The 20,054-nt window shown below is 43.7% G+C and overlaps 1 protein-coding gene across 1 annotated transcript in view; it reads left to right on the top strand.

Moving 5' to 3' along the window:
* The window catches only part of BMP7 (bone morphogenetic protein 7), a 44,410-nt gene that overhangs the window by 11,636 nt on the left and 12,720 nt on the right, over window positions 1-20,054 (top strand). The window contains exon 2 of the mRNA XM_010021231.1: window positions 12,485-12,677. Within this exon, the coding sequence (XP_010019533.1) occupies window positions 12,485-12,677 (193 nt within the window). The remainder of the gene's footprint in view (window positions 1-12,484; window positions 12,678-20,054) is intronic.

Below are 20,054 nucleotides of genomic sequence, written 5' to 3'. Positions count from 1 at the left end.
TCCATGGCAGATGGCTGGAACTGGATGAGCTTTCAGGTCCCTTCCAGCCCAAACCATTCTGTGATACTTCCTGATGACATTTCTGAAATAATAGTTTAAACTTGCCATCACTCTTAAGACACTGGCATTTTACATCTACCTCAGGGATGTTTATGGATATCATCAACTTACAGATCTTAAATATTTGTAGTTCTCAGGCCCATATACTGAGTTATTAAAGGAATAAACAGTCCCCTGCCTGTTTCTCGGTAAAAATGGAAGTAAGTGTTGCATAGCAAACATTCCTAGAAAGCAAAAAGATCTTTGCATAAGCTATGAGTCCCATCACAGGCAAAGGACAGAGAGAGGATGTGTGGCAGTTGGCAGTGACGGTCATTTCTGGGCAATGACCTCCTCTCTGGTTCCTGTGTCTAAGACCCAGGAGGCTGTGCTCAGTGTCCCACCTGATCCCAGCTATCTGGGCAGCCCAGAGGAAACATGATGATCTCGAGGGAAAATGAGAAACAGGTCACGAAGTCACACTTCCATGAGGAAGAGCAATCTGGAGTATCTTTTTAAGCAGAAATTGAGGTCTTTAATCATTATTGCCCAAAATGTTCCCTCCCATCCCTTCAGACACTGTATTTCTATCTAAAAACCCTGGCCTAGAAACCACATTAATAATACTGGACTTTCCACATACAGAACAGTTGAAAACACGATAGGCTGAAAACACAGCCTGGATGCAAGAGGAGCTCTGCTCCTGCAGGGATTTCCCCTCCAGGGCAGGCAGACCTTTCCCCTGAATAGTTTGTTGCCTCCTGATCTCCCTGTAGTTGCCTGACTGAGAAAGATGTAGGTGTTACTGCACAGACAAGCTCAAAGGTCCAGCCTATTGTGGCACAGCTTGGAGTGCATACATTCCAAGCTGAAATTCTGCTGATTCCAGTCAAAGGCTTGAGATTCTTACCTGATGGTCACATGTATGATACTGACCAGTTATTTTGTAATATCCCACTACTTTATTAACCAGACCATAATATGGGATTTCAGCTGAGAAATCCAGGAGTCATACCTGGATCCAACATTCAAACCTGGAAAACTGGTTCTTGAATTATTTTCCTTCTATCACAGTAAACCACAAAAAAGGCTCGATTCCCTGTGCCTGCGATTGCTGCCGTGTTCCTCCCAGACTCCCTGTGCAGGTGTAGACCCACGCTCTGGAATATTTGGGGGGGTGCTGGTATTGTTGTGGTAATACAATATTAAAGGAGGATTAATTAGATTTATGTTATTTGTTTGGGCAGTTACTCAGTAGATGAAAGGAAGTCTAATGCAAATGAAATTAATAAGCCTTAAGAGGCCAATGTGCAGTCACTTCTCCACTCGTGTCCCTTAGCACAGCCGGTGCAGAAACGGACACGTTCCTTTGACAAAAATGAGGCATTTGAAGATTCCATCAGCTGCACTTTCTCTTTCAAGTGTTGCCAGTAGATGCACAATATATACATGTGCTTTTAAAAGACTTTTATTTTGAACTCAAGATGTGAATCTGTGGCATTAAGGAAAGCAGAACAATCCTTTATTTAGCTGCACCTGCACCTTAATGCCTAATGAGTTTAGTCTGATGGAATCCAGACCTCAGGAAGGATTATAAATTCTCATTTGATTTCATTTACTTCTAAAATACCTTAAACCAGCTGTACTAGTCCCAAATCCAGTCCTTCTTTCTGTATCAGTTTTACAAATGTTGAATCTTTTGCTGTATTAAGTAACTTTATGCTATATAATAATACCGCAATAGTAATAAGGAACAGAAGGCAACTTGAAAACTCATGTAGTGGAAGGTAATTAGCAGCATATAAGCTTGAAAAGCATCATTTTACGAGCACAACTTTCATAAAGTTCTTCATGCTCTAGAAGCAAGGTTAGGAAAAAATAGGAACTAAGTTGGTAGGCAGTCCCCTGTCAGTGTAAGACAGGAGTCTGGCCTTGCCAGTGGGGATGAACACCCTCTCCAGGGCATTAGTGGTACATTTTGCCATTTCTGTCTGTTTTGCATAAACACCTCAGAGACACTTGGGCAGTGACCTCCCCAAGATGACTGAAACAGGCTGTTTATTGTGAACAATATCTAATTTATCAAATACATTAGTTTGCCCGTGTTTAGTTACTGGAATGCAAGAGCATAATCTGATGCCATCACATCTCTGCATGATCAAACCGTAGCATTGAAGAGTTACTGTATTAAGATCTGTTTTTTCTTTGCATGTCCTCTACACATGCCTTTTTGCAGATCAAGCTGCCTGTGCATCCTTCCAGACTACCAGTCACTACTGGGCTTCCTTTACCTGTGGTTATGTTAGCGCTGGCTAAAAACACTTGAGGGAAATTTTCTTGCCTTCCTCCTGACCTGGAATTTTGTCCAAGCTGAAGAAGAACTGGTTCACGCTTGGAAGCTTTCAAGAATGACCTGGATCCTCTTATTCTAAAATCTGCATTTCATTCCAAAGAGCCCATTTTAGGTTTCCTGTAGCAGTCTCTCACACCGCCTCTTATCTTCCCTGGCCGAATACACATTATTTCTGAGCAGATCTGTTCAGCCACTTGTCTCCCTTTCCTTGGGCCTGGGGATGTGTTTCCATCCGCTCAGCACTGTGTGTACAAGCAGACAGGGCAGACTGCTGGTTTTTGCATCAGTGATTTTTTTGAGAGGCCTCCAGCAGGTTGCAGGAAGCAACTTGGGCCCCATTTGTCTGCTGGTTGGACTGGGGGATTATTTTTCTCCATGAACTATATTGTCACTAACTTTTTCCCCTCTTTGTGCTCTGCAATCTCCTCCCTCTGGAGACACCCGTCACGCTCTTTCGTCCTCTAGACCAGTACTGCCCTTCTCTGTGCTGTGCTGCCACCTTGGCCTCCTCATCCATCCATTCTGATCCTCATCCATGGTTCCTCCCCCTCCTCCCCAGGCTGCCACTATCTCCTTGACCCTTGGATGCACTGCCAAAATGTGTTACTTGGAGTTCACGCCTAACTCAGGCACAGCTTCCCTGTCAAGTTGGCCCCATCACCAGATACAACTCACTGATTTCAGAGCACCGGGAAAGCAGCCTTGATGTCCCCTGAATTACAGCAAGAGAGAGCAGTGTAACATAGCAGCCATCTCTGTCCAAAGAGGGAAAAGAAAAACATATTCCTGCATCTTCACATACCTCCTACAGCTGCAGCCAGAGGATTTAGGGTTTAGGGGATGTGTTAGACAGCAACATGCCTCTGCTTTTAGGCTGTGTTATTCCATGCTATCCATTACAGTGCAGGGGAAAGAAACCAGGAGTAATGATGAGCTTCTCCCTGTCATTTTGCTCACTCCTCAGTTTGACTACAAGGACACTCCTAGAGGAGGGTGTAGAGAAGAGCCTGTGGTGCCTTCAGGGAGCTATGTGAGTTCTTGGCTTCGAGCTGCTGTCCAGGGTCACCCCTATCTTTCAGACACACAGGGACACACAACAGCCCCAATCTCTCAAGGGTAAATACCAGCCTCATTAACCCAGCTCCCGGTGAAAGCATGGGACATTTTGTGATGGCCACAATGCTGGCCAGTTGGGAGGACACAGGAGGAGCCAAGGTTTGCAGCATCACCACAGTCCTCAGCTTGCCTCCCTGTCTTGCTGGAAAAATGCCACTCCAAGTTGCTGGGAAAGGGAGAGCTGCTGGGAGCAAATGCCCAGGTCAGCACTGCCCTGGGTCCCCCCTTCCTGGTGAAAGGATGCAGAGAAACAAGATCTGAGAGGTCATTGAGGGATATTTCCTTTTTGGGTTCGTGGAAGATGCAGGTAGAAATAGAAGGAGTCTGTCTAAAGGAACCACTTCATGGAACTCCCATTTATTTCATTCTTCTGTCACCCCCCATTTCTCCATTCCCCCCACACTCTAACCTGCAGCAATCCTAAGTGTTTTACAGCAGCTGCAGATGGATTGCAGCACTGTGTGCTGCTGTGTTTCACATACTAAGGCTGTGAATAAGGCATTCTGAAGAAACACAACTCTTCCCTGCTTATTTAACTTTGCTTTCCCCAGATGCACATAGAGACACTGCACACTCAGTGTCAGGATTCACGCCACGATCAGTCTGTTTACTATTAGGAGAGTTTCATGTTCACAGAGCAATCCCACGTGTAAATTTTTCACAGTACCTTTCAGCTAGTCTGGCTCTGATTTCAGCAGAGAAACCACAGCGTAAATGGGTACCAATCAGGGTGCACTCAGAAAAGAAAACAAATTACCTGTGCATAACCTGCTTAGATATTTCATGGATGTTCTTGAAGGAGAAATAGTTTTTTTACCATCCAGTATTGCCTTAAAGTGCCTGCAAAGAAATCGTGGCAGGGGAATGTCTCCAAATGCAGAAGGCAGCATGAACTCTTCTCTCTGTCTTTTCCCTCGCAATTATTATGTTTCTCTTTTGCCGTCTATCATCCTAAGGAATTTTAACTTAAAAGTCTCCTGGTTGACACATGGGGCAAGAGGATGTGGTGACTGGCAGCATCCTCTCATCCCCACACCGCATTCTTTGGCAGCATGCATTGTAGGGAAGCAGGTGGCTCCTCATCACTCTCCAAAGCCCTGCCTGAAGTGGGTACAACATTAACCCTAATGCTGGAAGAACATCAGAAAGTGCCCAGGCATTTTGTTAGAGAAATACCCATTTCTGTCCTTGCTAGCTGAAGTTTAACTTGGTCAGGAAGAACTTGCTGCTGCTTCGGAGATAATTAAACCCATCTTCCCTCAGCCCACTGTTTGTACACGCACAATGATACCATTGTTCAGAGTCATGCAACACATATGCTGACATTAAAGTGTTTAATCTTGTAGTACAGTATTCCATTATTTTTTAGACATCTGTACATGATAGAAAGGGTACGTATTAAGGGATTTGTTGACAAAGAAATGGCTAATGCTGATACATGTGTGGACTGAAAGAATCTTTCCAAGATCTTGTGTTCAGCAGCAGAGAGAGTGCTCCTTCCCAGGCCCGAAGCCTGGCACAGATGTGATATGCACTGTTGCTATTACCACTTTTCAATTTATAACAAGGAGTCAGTGTTCAGAAGAATTTTGGAAGCTCCCTGCTGGGTTTGTGGCTAGGTGGTCTTGCTGGCAACACCACCTTCATGCTGAAAGCTGAAAAAATGAAGTGATGGCTAAAGGAGGAATATTAACTCCAGAGGGCTTTTTTCCTTTCCCCTTTCGAAGCACAAATGCTTAGCCCAGATTGCTTTGCAGAGTGAGCACTACAGAATTTTGAACACCCCTGTTTCTAACTTCTGAGGTTGCAATCAGGATTTATGAAGTCTGGTTTTCATCTAGTTTGAAATGAATGCATTAGTCCTGGTTTCTGCCCATGAATGGGGCAGGACTTTGCCCTGCTGCACACTGAATTTACTATGCAAGAAATAGCTTCTCACCTTCACTTCCCTTTGCCCGGCTGTAAAATGGGTACATGAGCCCTGAGTATCTTGGTGCAGGTTCCCTTCTGCTGAGCGCTGCTTTGGCTGAGAGCAGCCCCTTCTGAAAAGGGCAGATGGGGACAAGACTGGTGATGGGATGCATTAATGACTTACAGAAAAACCACAGATTATTTTTCAAGTAATCTTATCTCATAGACCAAAATCAGGGGTACATTTGTTTTTCCTTAGGTTTCTCCAAAAACCTGCAGTAACTTTTAGATGAGTTGGAAAGCTCCATCTATCCAGTGTAATCCCTCCAGATACTGTTTTTATCACTCTTAAAAAAACAATCCCATCACACAACCTAGGGCATTTGCTCTACTCCATTTATAGGTCTCCAGATTTATGCTCTTTTAACTGTTTCTTCAAATATTTCTTTAACTGCTGCTTTAGGTGCCTAATATCAGCAAGTAAATCTTGTAGTTGAGAGGATGAAGCAAGTGAAAACCAATCACAGAACTTCTCATTGTCAAATTCTTTCTGTTATAAATTTCCTGCCACTGTCCCTGTAACTATTGCTGTCAAGCCCAGTGAGGAGGGAAGCGTGCCTTAGCAGAGTGTGGCCTGGTATGACAATATGGCAATCTTTATTATAGTCCCCCTTTTCCTCAGAAAAATGTGAGGAATGACCTTGCACTTTTTGCTCAATAGGGAATCCCACTGACCCCGGTAGACTCCACTGCGGAGGCTGCTGGATTCTTCCCATAATTGGTTTCCTCCATCTTGAACCTCACTAATATAAGGAGAAAAGGCCTGTATTTCGTAAGTGAAATGGTGTCACCCACCAATTTAGAGACAAAGAAGTGCAATTTATAGAGGGAACATTTAATGCCTGTTAATTAGAATCCCATCAAGAGGTCTCCAGTTCGGCACCCTGAAAGTTTACAGCTCAGTTTCACAACTGCCTCAAGCCCCAAGTCCAAGGGGTGGCCCTGCCCTCCCCTCTCCAATGCTGGGAGGTCCCTGGTCCTCCTTCTGCCACCTCTGCTCTTGAGTGAGCTGGGTAGGGATGGGATCCACCTGAAAACTCATCTGGGAATGTATTTTCCAGTTGAATACATTTCCTGACACCTATTGGGGCGGACCTTCCCTTTGAAAGCAGTAACATACGTAGCCTGAAGATGCTCGTGGACCTGGTGGTCCCAGGGCAGCTGGTTTCGAGGAGTCTCATGTTCTACATTGAAATGATGCAAGAGGGTTTCTGAAGTTTTGGCTTTGATCTCAAGGAGTGGTGATGGAGGGAATTAGAAGTGAATTTTCTTGGAAAATTCAAACAAGATTCAGCCCCGCTGCCTGAAGGTGGTGTAACCTTTCATGAGAACACTAACGCCAGCATCTATCCACTGGCACGCTCGGAAGAAATTGTGTTCATTTTCTGTAGCTCTGCAGCTGTCGCAGGGAAAGCAGATAAAGAATTTCCTACCCACTAAACTCACCTACATGACTTCTTCAGGCCCTGGGGCCAGGCAGGCACAGGTAGGCTCTGAAAACCTGTTAGACCTTGATACTGGAGTGTGGCTGGGTTGTTTTTGGCATCCAAATCCTGAGGGGTTTCTTAGGCAACTGCTGATGGCTCTGCAGCCTCCTGCCTGGTTGAGAGGCTGAGGCGAGGGGGTGTTGTCTTTTGGAATCTATTTTCCTTTCACTTATCTTTCAGTCTCAGGAATTCAGGACCTTTAATCTATTTGAGATTAAAGTCCTTTACAAATCCCTTCTGGCCTTTTTTGGGAGTAAAGAAGTTACAGACACCCTACTGCACATTCTTTGTGTCGCTTTTTTTCATGGTAAATGAGAAACAAGTAGCACTCTGATTGTTGTGAGCACTAAAATAAACAAGACAACTACTCTTAAAGTGCCTTATAAAAACAATTAACATATTGTCAGGTGAAAGTGTTAATAGGAAGAATTAAGTTTTTGCTTCTTTAAATATTCAAAATATATTCCAAGTGTTAACACCCAAATGTGCCAGGGAAGAGGAGCGGGAATTACCAAAGCTTTCCTGGTTTGGCAGCCTGAGCACAAATCTACTCATGTGGTGTTTACTTTGCTTTGAAAAAGAGATTTTTTAGATCTTCAGAAAATAAAGAACATAAAAATACTTAGGTAGCTAGATTGGCAAAAGTAAGGCCTCCCATGAACACAGTTTAAATGAGTGGAAATATTTCTGTTGACTTCCCTAGGGTTTGGATTAGCTCTTTAACACATGTGTAATAATTATTTTTTAACACGGTCAATCTTGGCAAATTATTGCTGTGATTCACTGAGTTTTTTGCTTGACACGCTGAGTTAGTGATTGACATTGTGCTGCTGCACTCAGTACTAAGGCTAAAGCAGTCTGGTTTCTTTGGTGTGTGCAGAGAGAAACAATAACTACTGCAAGCTCTGTCTCACCATAGTAGTTGCTGTCATGTGTCATGCCCTGCCTACCATCAATCTGTATTGGAAAACCAGTGTTTACAGAATTAGCTCAGGTTGGCCTTTTACTTACCAGGAGTGATTTACAAAGAAGCTGAAAATAGTTGGGGCTCTTGTTTCTAGTCTCAACATATTTTGCTGTGAAAATTACCAAATTTGGGACCAGTTCCAGTTTCCTGGCTTTATGCTGATGTGTCATTTGCTTTAGTAGCTTGGGTATCCTAGGGTGTGAAACTAGGCTCACAGCTTTTCTGTCCAACATTACGTTCCTAGTACTGGTTCCAACTGTATTGCTCTGAGTTCTAGATGCCAACAGTTACACTTTTTCACCCCTGCATCTGAATGTTTTCAAGTTTTGTATCTGAAGAGTACACTTTAGGACATGTCAAAACAAGTACCAAGTATTTGTTGGCATTTTATCTCCGTCTTTCCCATATTTTTGGATCTGATACCTGGCTACTTCACACCTGAGCGCATGCATCCATCCTGTTTTCTTCTAACCATCCCTGTTGCACAACTATGCCATCCTGCCTCCTCTTGCATCATCATAATGCCACAACAGAGTCAGTTTGGGGAGACAAAAGACTTCAGAGAGATGAGAGCCCTATCTGCATCAGATAGATGAGAGCAGTCTGTGCAGCAGTCAGATTGCGGATAGGTGGTCAAGGCCAGACTTTCAAAGATGCTGAGTTCACTTGCATATTTTTAACAGAGGTGTGGCAAATTTACTGATAACCACTAACCTAAGATATCTGCTTGTTTCGGTTGGATCACCTTAATTATTCCACACACTTTTTGGTGTCTTGCTTATTTTCTCATGAATCCGTTCTCTGCCTCCATCCCACAGCTCCCAAGCCCCATCGTCTCAACTTTTCCCTTCCCAAAGGACTATGCCAAAGGGAGTGTCTGACGATCCCCATCTACGTAGCCACAATTAACTGCCACACTCACCATGCCCAAGAGTTATTTTGCACCAGCAGATTTTGAGCCATGCGTCAAATTAGGTCAAAATTTGTCTGCAGTGGTTGTGCCTCCAAAATGTGATGCCACTTCTAGACATGAGGAGGGGCACAAATTTACACATGCATCACCTGTGAATGACTTTGGATTGTTTTTTTAGGAGAGGAAATCCACTGTTTTCCCACAGCTACGGCACACATTCTGTTTCATAGCACAATTATTTTTAAGGGTGTTCTTCCTTTTCATATTTTACAACCTTTGATTGCACATCCAGAGCTTTGGTTTCCTCTCCAAGTTGCTGCCTTGCCAAGGCATTTGAATTGTGACAGTTTCTGAGCTGGAATTTCCAATGTTTGAAATTAGGAACTGGGCTCAAACCAGTCACATTCATTAAAAGCCTTTGGGTAGTAGTGATTTGTAAGAACTATGAACCTGGGATAAACATGAGTTCAAATTCTTTACTTAGAAGGGCTATTAAGTATACCCAGCAAATATTCATACTGCTTGATGACGTGTGAGGGAGCATTTAACACATAATGGCTGACGAACAGCTGGAATTAAGTCCTTCAAGAATGACCAAAAGATTCTCATTATGGTATGTTGTGTCAATGGGAATTGTGGATTTTATAGATCTATAGTGGAGAAACTACAGTTGTATTCAAAGAGCTGGAGCAATTCTCTTGGCTGTTTGGGTGAACATTTAAAAAGCCACTCTCCCTCTTATTTTTTCTTCTAAAACACCACCCTCCCTCTACCCCCATTCAAACTCCTCAGGTAATTAATTGGAAATGACCCAGTTGCAGTGTTGTCAAAGTATTGACTAACACCCATCAAACCTGGGAAACTTGGGCTTCTTGAGCGCTCCCCTGCTTACCTCGTGCTGTTGTGCTGAGGGTATCACTGCAGTCTACAAAAAACACATGATCGTATGTACTGTACCATATGTTCACAAATACCAGCACACAGCAGCATGAATTAAGGATAGGATTTCAGCCTTCATAATGGAGAGTCTTGCTTTTATGAGTTCGAGTCAGACCCTTAACATTATTTTAACATAGATTTTGGTGTTTAATTATGTAATAAGATTTACTGCAGTCATCTAACAGATGTTGATTCAGGGTCAGTGTTTCTCATAAATTAGTTCTGAAAGGATTTGTTACTTCTGGGTCAGCAGATAGGTCCAGAGTGCAAAGAAAAAGGGGAAAAACAATAAACAGAGTTGAAGGGTTTCTTGGGATTCTTTCTTCAGTTACATATCCACATATTTTCATGATCTTAATGACTATAGCCACAGGAATGTTTGCTTTAACACTAAGATGGCTCAGGCCAAAACCCTATATCCAAACATCTGCAAAGCATGGGAAAGTTCAGACTTCAGGGCTTTCTATTTTATGACCCTGGCCGTTAATTTTTCATACTAATATGACACATTTTTCCTAGGGCTCTGCACTGGGAATCCCTGTGAACTCCAGCAGCACCTGAAAAAGTTTCATCTTCATGTGGTTTTTGTCAGACTTTGTGTATCAAGTGCAGCTAAAGGCTGGTGTTGGCCGATGTAGTTGTCATCACATACATACACTGAAAAGGTGCAACCACCTTCCTTTGAAAATTCAGCCTTCCCGTGTCTTTGGAAGCAAATCACACTGGTACATCTTACTGCTAGACCTCTCTGTTATACACCCTGCTGGTGATCTTATCTGCAATATAACTAAAACCACACGACATTATATTCATTCTTCTATAGTTGTGGTTAAAGGAGCTATACCATGTTAAAATACTTTTTCCTCCCCTCTAATTTAGGTGCAGACAAAGTCCTTTGAGACTGAAATCGTAACTCTTTATATCTTACTCTACTGAGAATACTTTGGAGGAAAGGGATTGAGGCACATTCAATAGTGTTTCTAGCACTTATGAGACAGTTTTAGCTTGCCACATGTTTTACAAATAGCGTGAATATTCACAATATTCCTCCACCTCAAGGTACGAGAGACTGAGTGATCTTCCCCAGGCTGAGATGTTCTAGGTAGAAATGTGACAACTTTGTTCATTCATTGCACGCTAAGACTGCTCAACCTATGAAACCATTTGCTGAACTTAATTGCCTTTGCCTTGGAAAGTTTAGGGGTTTCATACCTAAAACTCCACTTAGATGACTCCTTGCTATTAGAAAGAGCTCTGAAGTATTTCCCTGAACAGCAATCACACAGTGGCAAACTGCGAGTTCTGGACTCCTTGCAGAAGTAATGTGTGAGAGGAGGAAGAGCCCGTGGCCAGCTGCTGAGCCCCGGCCAGCAGAGCAGCGCTGAACCTGCTCCTTGTGAGCACTTAGACACAGCCCAGATCCCGGATCTCCCCACGATCCATCCCTGCCACAGGGGAAGTCCTCACAAGTGCTGATGTACGTTTGTGCCATGCAGCGCTGTAAATCTAAATAGCACTTTCCAGACTTAGGCTTGAAACTCCTCTTTTTCAGGAGTAATTTCATTTAAGTCGATGGATTTACACAATGGATTTACCGCTGCCAGAAGAGAATCAGGCCTGTAGAAAGACACATGTTCTTTGCCAAGAAAATCTCAGAGCTAACTACTTGAATTATGCAGTTGAGCTGCAGGGAGGTCAAGTGGACACATGACAGGACTGGGACATACGGGTTCAGACCTCAGCTCTTAAAATGTCATGTGGTGTGACCTCTGGCGAGTCAGTTCATCTCCTTACACCTCTCTTCCCCCATCTTTCTTTGTCTGACTTGCCTATTTAATTTGGAATTTGTTCCAAGAAGGGTGCTTCACTTCATGTGCTGGGGCAGGGCACTGACACCTCACCTCCCCGTTGCTGAAGGACAGTCTCAGAAGTCTTTGTTTCCTCACAACACTGACGCTCAACATCCACAAGCAGTGTTACACAAGACCATCAGCTGCCCATCAAAGACAAGCAGACCTGTCACTTGATGGGATAACACAACCATCCTAACACTGTATTGGAGGACTCTGGCACTTTCTGTTATTTCACAGTCAGGGTTGAGAGGTGGAAAAAGGCCATTATCAGAACATTTGCTTCACAGCTCTGATCACTAGAGATGCTTTAAAATGAAAGCTTTGACCCTTCAGAGTGGGGCTGTGAGCTTGTGATGAATTCAGCTGGCACCAAATGTGGGTCACTGGCTTGAAAAGCATCGAGCACTGGAATTTCTATATATATGTGTGTGGGTATGCGTGTGCAATTTTCAGCAGCAGAGTCAGGCCAGGAACCAGCGCTCCTGAAAGGCCCCATCTGTTTCTTTCAGCTCCTTCCCACAGCAGCTTGGTCGTTATTGGTGGCAAATGTCCAGAGTCACTTGTCAAGCATGAAGCTGCCAAAGATCATTAAAACACAATGGTCACCCCACCCCGTACCAGCCACCTGGAAAACTGTTTCAAAGAGAGTCTGATAAACACATATATGCTTATAAGACCCCAGACAGAGTCATGTATTTCCTACATGCTTTAATGAACTGAACAACAGCATGAGATGCTGCAATCAGATATTCTTGCCCTTTTCTGTTGTGGCAACTTGCAAGCTTGTTTGATGGCAAGGGGAAAGGGAACAAAGCAGGTGGCTAATGGGCTGTTTTTCTGTTTCAGTGGAGCATGACAGAGAGTTTCACCATCAGCGCTGCCACTACCGGGAGTTCAGGTTTGATCTCTCCAGAATCCCAGAGGGGGAAGCAGTGACAGCTGCCGAGTTCAGGATATACAAGGATTACATCCGTGAACGCTTCGATAATGAAACATTCCAGATTAGTGTCTACCAGGTACTTCAGGAGCACCAGGGAAGGTGAGTGACCCACAGGGAAATCCCAGTGAAAGCTCAAGCACAGTGTGTGCCTTCAGAGAGCTGCCTCCAATACTTCTAGAAATACTGGTGCCGTCAGCAAAAGTGTCTCAAGAGCTTGGTTTAGGCATCAGGGTTATACAGTGAAATCTCAGTCAATGCTAATGCAGTGGGCACTTAGCTGCCAAGCATGGTCTCCCACCGAGGTCATGGGAGTGCCCAGAGAGCATCCCCAGCACTTTCCTGGGAACACTCAGTAGCTGAGGAGCCAACAAGCCTGGCTGTGAGATAGAGTAGGAAAAGATCATAAACTCAAGAGTGTTTCAATATTTCTGGAAGACCTACCCTCCCACCCTCTTCCTCCTGCTGCTTATGGATTCCGAGGTGGTGAAACCACATCCGAATGTGTCCTTTCTAATTGTAGCTTAATTACTAGCCTTTATTACCAAAGGCATTCGAGATCCGTAATTAGCAAAGACAGATGACACCATGCTTTTTATATTGACTGATTGTTTTGCATGTACAAAACTACAAGATGAGCTATTAAATCCATTCCAAGCAATTATTAATGTATGCCAAGCTCCCTGACAGATCCTCTAGGGAACTTGAATAAGAACATATGTTCAATTTTCTCATCTGTTTTTAGTTCCAATTAATCAGCAATCCCCAACCATTTATCAAAGGCAGTTACTTTCATTTGCACTTATTTCTTTTACATACAAATCCTACCAAAAGTGAGATTGTATTTATTTACATGAAAAGTATTTACAGTCACATGCTAGTCAAAAGTTATTCTTTAGCACGACTAAACATGAGGTAATAATACTACAGCCCTAATTTAGGTTTATGAAAAGAGAACCACTGGGGATTTAAAATGGGAAAGTCCAAAAGGGTAAGAAAAAAAATAGTGTAAAATCAGGATTCTGGGTTTATATTTTTATAAGATCTAGTAAAAATGCAGAAAAAACTTTGAGATATGATGGGAAACCTTATCAACTTTTTTAAATTATGAGAATTTCTACTGGCTTTGCTGTATGGTAAAAGTGTTCAACCACTGGTGTATTTTCTTCCACATATGAAATTCTAATTTTCTGGCTTAAAACTCAAGGTTTCCTTGGCCTAATTAAATGATTATTTGCAGGGTTTGGGGACTATGCTAATATTAATATATTTTTATCAAACAATGATGATTCAAACTATATGTTTTAACCAGCATGCTTACAGGAGAAGGCAACAAGCCACAAATGTGCACAGGACCCATTAGCTGCCTTGCTTACCATAAGCATTTAAGCTTATTCCATCTTAGACTCTTCCAGAGATAGAAGCCTCCCTTTGCTGCATTTTGGGAGTATTTAGGTACAAGCGTGAAGGGATGACTTTCTGCTTTTGGGAAGAACAGAAACAGGCGATGTGTTGGCAGATGAAGAGGCCCTAACCACAGTGTTGGGGCGTTAGGGAGTTGCCAGAAACCTGTTCTTGGAGTAAATGTCCTTTCTCATCAGATGCCAGGGAAGTTCTCCAGATCCTGATGAGCGATGTAGGTGCCCACTTACTGTCAGAATTAGGATGACATTTAGTGTCTTGATTTTACAATGATACATCCACAGGTTTGTTTCCACTATAGAGAGGCTGCAAGGTACCCACTGGGGATAGTTACATGAGGAGCAGCAGATGCTTCTGCAAACTGTTTCCTTCACAAATACTTATTCTTAAAGGAAAAAATGTATGCAAAAGACTGGCATAAACATGAAACACTGCCTGGAAGGGGTGAGAAATCTTGCTAATTATGCAGATGTTCCAGCTACAAGATTAGATGCAATTTCACTACATCATATTCACCACAGGAACACTGTTTTTAATGAGTGTTCCTGCATGTTCACCTTTGCATACATTTTTGGCACAGGCAGTAGTGAGTTTTGAATAGTTTGTCCTGAAAAAAGTACTCCTGTTGGTTTGGATTGACCAAAGGTAAAAATATTGTCACTAACATTTGTAAAAATATTTGCTCTTTTTCTGCATCTTTCCACTGACATTTTCCAACCAGCTCTGTCACAGACCAGTCATCCAAGTCAGTGTGTCATTGGGCAAGTGGAGAAAGAAAACAAACCTTCTCCAACGTTGATCAAAAAACACCCATTCACTTTGATGCTTCCTTGGCTGTTTGTCTCATCCTGAGCAGGCTGGAAAGTCAGACCCATCTGACGTTGTTAGCAACAAGAGCAAAACAAAGCCAAACCTTCCCCCCACGCAGGCAAGAAAACCTTTGCTTGTGTTTGGCTTTGTAGATTCTTTTCCCTAAAGCATGGCAGGTGCAATGGACAACAAAAACCCAAATGGCTTTCCCTCTCCCTGTGCTTTTGTGATGATACAAGAGCAGTGGGATCTCCCAGGAGATTGCTGGAATTGCCTTTCGGGATCTGGAACACCAGGTACTCTCCAGGCCTGTTTAAGTGCACCAAGACGCAGATGCTTGGTGCCAGGCTCCCCCGAGGCAGCTGCAGCATTATCTCTCCTTTGTAACACACCAACACGCAGCAGAGATCCGGACAGCTTCTAGGGACACAAAACCAGCATGGGATGCAGCTGAGACTGACTGGATCTGTTTTCCTTTGAGGGTGAAGAGACCTTCTGATACGCTGAAGGCTTGATTTTCAGTTAAACTTCAGATAAGCCTCCAGTTTGGAGGGTGTAATGGTGCGCCTCAGTTCAAATAAACCATAAGTATGAGCAGTTCAACAATTAACGACTTGCTTTACGAGTTCAGACAGGCTGGCAGGTATCTAACCAGCAACAGCTCTTGTCTGCAATTTATTGTCAGTGAAAAACACAGGCATTGGTTTTTCCAGGCAAACAACTGCACCCACAGCACATGATTCCTGAAATCCTGCCCCTCAATACTACTGACATTTAAACACAGAGTGGAAGTTCTCCTCCATCTGCCTGCTCAGTCGTGGGCAGACAGACACCTAACAACCTTGTCTTGACCTTTGCAGCAGAGGGGATGCCACTCTGGACTTTGACTAATAGACGTTATATCTCTGTCAGACTGACAATATTATTACAGGTGTTTATAGGGAATCAGAATAAGTGATCAAATATTCTTTCTGGCCTTTCCAAATCTATGAATTCATTGCAAGTCAAGCTTGTCAAACTGGCAACATCTCCTTTATAAAAAGGCATGTGTGGCATTCCTTAGGCACAAAGCTTCAGATCTGAACTTTAAGAAAACAAGTACATTCATGAACAAAAATGTTCCTTATATCATAAACACTGTGAAAACAGTTGATGTTTTGACTAATATAACATGTCTCAAAGCTTTCGTGTTAAATAACGAAGTCCAGTGACTCATGTTCAACTTCTGTTTGGTCTTCATGGTCTCACCCAAAAGGCTGGGAGAGAGTTTTATAAAGCCAGTGAGTGAGCAGCAGGACATCAAGTCCCTGTTTATGGTCACTAACCCTGCTAGTGGGAACTAAAGGTTGCTATCAGGGATCCGGATGCTGCTCAAGCTTCCAACTCCTCCCTTCTGGGTGCTGCATGAAAGCAAAGCAGATTCCAGTGCTAGGGAGTGCACATCACAGGGCACAATGCTTGCTACAAGGTGGTGAAGGTCATTGATCTCAGGCATCTATGTAGGGGATGTTAAAATAAAGCTTATAGGTACGAGCCTGAGAAGAATGAACTTTGATACTTTTACAGTGCAATCATGGAATAGTTTGTGAACTATTTTGCAAAAGAAATACCCGTTGCCCTCAGACTCTCCCTATTGTTGTGAGCAATGGCCAAAGGAAGAATTTCAAGGTTACTTAAGTGCTGAAGAGGCATACAGGTGTGCAGTGGGATTTCTAACAGCAGCCAGGCAGGTTGGATACCTAACTCCTATTGCAATGGATTGGAAGTTGTGTGTTTTCAAAAAGTTCCCATGCAGTTCTGGGGTGGATTATCAGTCAGGGCATCATCCTCAATGTATTAACCTGAAGCTGCAGAAAAGATGCAGATTACATCGCTCCCCTCAACATAGAGCTCGATGCTCCCCATCTGCCTGTACCTTTAGAAGCTAAAATACCTTGGCCCAGAGTTACATCTCAGATTTCATTGGACCCAGCACTTACACTGTGGAGTAAATCCCAACCCCATTGAAGTTGATGGGAGTTCTGTTACTGGGAGAATAAATCCAGGTACTTGACCAGCATTTGGTAATTGACATGTAGCTGCTACATGTTCACTTTGTGGCCATTATGGATTTCACAGGCTTCAAAGGCAGTGGATGATTTGAATGCTCATGTTACAAGCCCTACAGAAAAATAAGATCTTCCATGGTGCATTCCTGGATTTGACTAGTAGCTGGAACGCTTTAGTTTGTGCTCCAAACTACACCACTTCTGCACCCAGATCAAACCTGAGCCCTCTCCGGACCCCCTTTTCCCGTTCTTTGGAGTCTGTTTCCATGTTGTGGGTTGTAACATGTAATCTAGTAACTAAGGCTCAGGCCCACTCAACCCATGAAGCAGATGTGCCATTCTTCTGGAGCTTTTTTAAGTACCAGAGTGATCTTTCCAGGGATGGTGCCACAAAGAAGGGCGTAGTTTGTTTTAATGTTGTGGCCCAGCACCACAACAAGTGGTGCAAGTACTGACACCATCTAGAAAGGTGCTGACAATAGCTTTGATTTTTATTTTTATGGTGACTTCTCTGCAAGTCAGTTGGTAACTGCACTCATCTCTTAGCAAGTAGGGAACTTTAGTTCTCTAGGAACAGAGCTGCATCTAATTCTCTCTTTCAGACCATTCCTGAAAGCCACTACAGCCTCCAAAACCTCTGACAAATCTTGAACTCACTTAGCAAGGCACAACTCTTCATAGGCACTTGAGTAGCTGCAGGAGGTATTCTGCATACCCCAGTGGACTCTTGCTCAGCTAAGTGATGCACTAATGAACAGCGATTCAATGCTGAATAGAAACAGCTGGATATAAAGTGTCAGAGAGATGTATATAACCTCATTTCTCTCAGCACTGCTTTTACAAGAGGCTTCATGTTTAGGAAACATGTTGTGTGTCTCTGTAACAAACTTCCATTGCCACTCTTAATCAGTCTTTGAAACCTAGATCTTACCCTTCGCAAACAGTACCCAAGAAAGGGAATAACAGAAACACACAAATCAGAATTAAGAGTCTGGTGAAATTTTAAAGTGAATCTAATGTCCCCAAGATTCACCAAAACTCAGGGATCTGTTTCAGCACCAGCACACCCAGTTTTCAGACCAGTCCCTGGAAACCACTTCCAGCAAACTGTATTCCTGCTGTGGCCATCCCTTCACCTGGAGGAGACTCCAGGCTGTGCCTGGTTCGTGGCTCCTCCTGGGGGCAGGGGGAAGGCTTTTATCAGGGGGGAGAGAGAGGGAAGGATAAGTGGGATCCCAGGCGCCCAGGGAAGGGAAGGTGTGGGAGGAGAGCTGCACCAGGTCTGTGTACTGAGGGTGTTGCAAACATGCCAGGGAGAGGCCCAGGGAGATCCTGGGGCCCTCTCAAAGTAGGAAAGTCTGAAAAATATTTTCCTAAGCTTGTCTTTGGACAGCTGCAGCCGGCTTTAAGCAATGACACCAAGCGAGCTGGAATCTGGACACTGCAGCTTTCTAATCCAGACATGTCTACTAACCCCACATCTCCTCTGACCTTCCCAGGATGCCCCTTCTGCCTTCCTCTCCCTCCACCTACTCAAACCTGGATGTGAATTTCCCCTCTTCCTCCATGCCAACTCTGCCCTTAGGCTGCCTGACCGTAAACTTGCTATCTTGCACCCAAACGGCCCCTCTTTAGGGTTAGAACACCAGTCAAGAGGATAGGATTGTGCTCCTGGTTTACTGGCTGTGGTTTATATGCCAAGTCAGTAAGACATTTTACATATCAATGCCTCAAGAGTTTCCCACTTTAAAACAGAAGCGGGAGGGTTGACCCACATCTCTAAAGCCATTTGAAGGCTGTTGCGAGGTATCACAGTATGGTTATTGTTTGAAATATTGTTATATCTGTAATTCCTTAATGTAGCAGGTAGGGATTAGAGCAGTGCAGCTGCTGGGCAGCCTCAGTGTGCTCTTTGAGCTGGCACGAATTCGGGGATTGCAGGGGACTTGCAGGACCTGCTGGCAGTGGCCCTGGGCTGGCTGCTCCAGGACACAACCAGGGCTCCAAGTTTGCTCCCAACCGAGAGTGCCAGCACATCACAGAAATCAGCTTGTCTCGCAGTGTAATGAAAGCTGCAGTCACCTTCGCTGCTGCTGCCTGTCCTTCATGCCATTTATTTTTATCCCGCTTGGAAGTACTCATTAGTGTTTACTACCACTTGTCAAACAGCAGCTTGAAATAACAGAGCTGATGAGGGGGATGGGGAAGTGAATGGAGAACACAGACACAAAAGTAGAGGCTGTTTGGTAAGAAGACTACTCTAGAGCAGTGTAGACCTTATAGGTTTATAAATGCACAGTTTCGTCTCCTGTTCTCTCTTGCTACTGCAGAATTGCCAACTCATAGTTCCACCAAGTCTCTCTTCCATGTTCTTCCTCGTGCCCCAACTTGTCAAGGCAGCTGATGAGGAAATGCTGTACTTATTTTTAGATATGTTTCTAGCATTTATGACTTCAAAACAAAGTACAAAACTCTAGGCTGAAAAAATACTCCAATAAAAGGCAAAGAGCCCATGCTTCATGGTTGTTAATCCTTTCTCTTACCTTAGAATTATCACATTGTAGTATGGTTACTCCCTTCCTCACTGTTGCCTTTCCCCACATTCCAGTCTTTCTCTCTTCCACTAATCACCTGTGATTCCTTTTCTTGCCCCACTCATGCCATCAGCCCTCCATGGCCCTTTAGTACCTTGAGCCCTTCCATCTCCATAACTCCAGACACAATCTCACATGCATTCTCCACAGCCACCCTCACTGCAGCACTTCCTACTCACCCCTGCGTCTAGAAAACAACAGGTTCTCTAAGGCAGATTCACAGACCACACAGCAGTTACATGACCTGTAGACAAGTTTTTGGGAGTGCTTTCTAATGGGAGGTGATTCTTCTTTCTGGTTTCCAGTGCCAGACACTACCAGAGCTATTGGCAGACAAGTGCTAACCTCCTGTCCTCATCTTAGGCTCCGTTGATAGCCCCATGACAGAGAAAACAGCTGAAAGTGCTGAGCTTTATCAGTGCTAAAAGCTTTGACACTCCTGCTGATGTCAGTACTTTGAACACTGAGGCATTTTGATGTGGTCTCAACAAAACATACTTGTGGTCTGGATCCAGACTTCATAATTTATGGAACTCTAATCTCAACATTAACGTTTCCATGTCCCAGCTTAATTTTCTGTAAAATGAGGATCATGTGCCTTTTGC

Source organism: Nestor notabilis, unplaced genomic scaffold (assembly GCF_000696875.1).
Source record: "Nestor notabilis isolate BGI_N333 unplaced genomic scaffold, ASM69687v1 scaffold1369, whole genome shotgun sequence".
NCBI classification, from domain to species: domain Eukaryota; kingdom Metazoa; phylum Chordata; class Aves; order Psittaciformes; family Psittacidae; genus Nestor; species Nestor notabilis.
The sequence above is the reverse complement of the archived record's forward strand: the minus strand, read 5'-3'. Positions and strand labels throughout refer to the sequence as shown.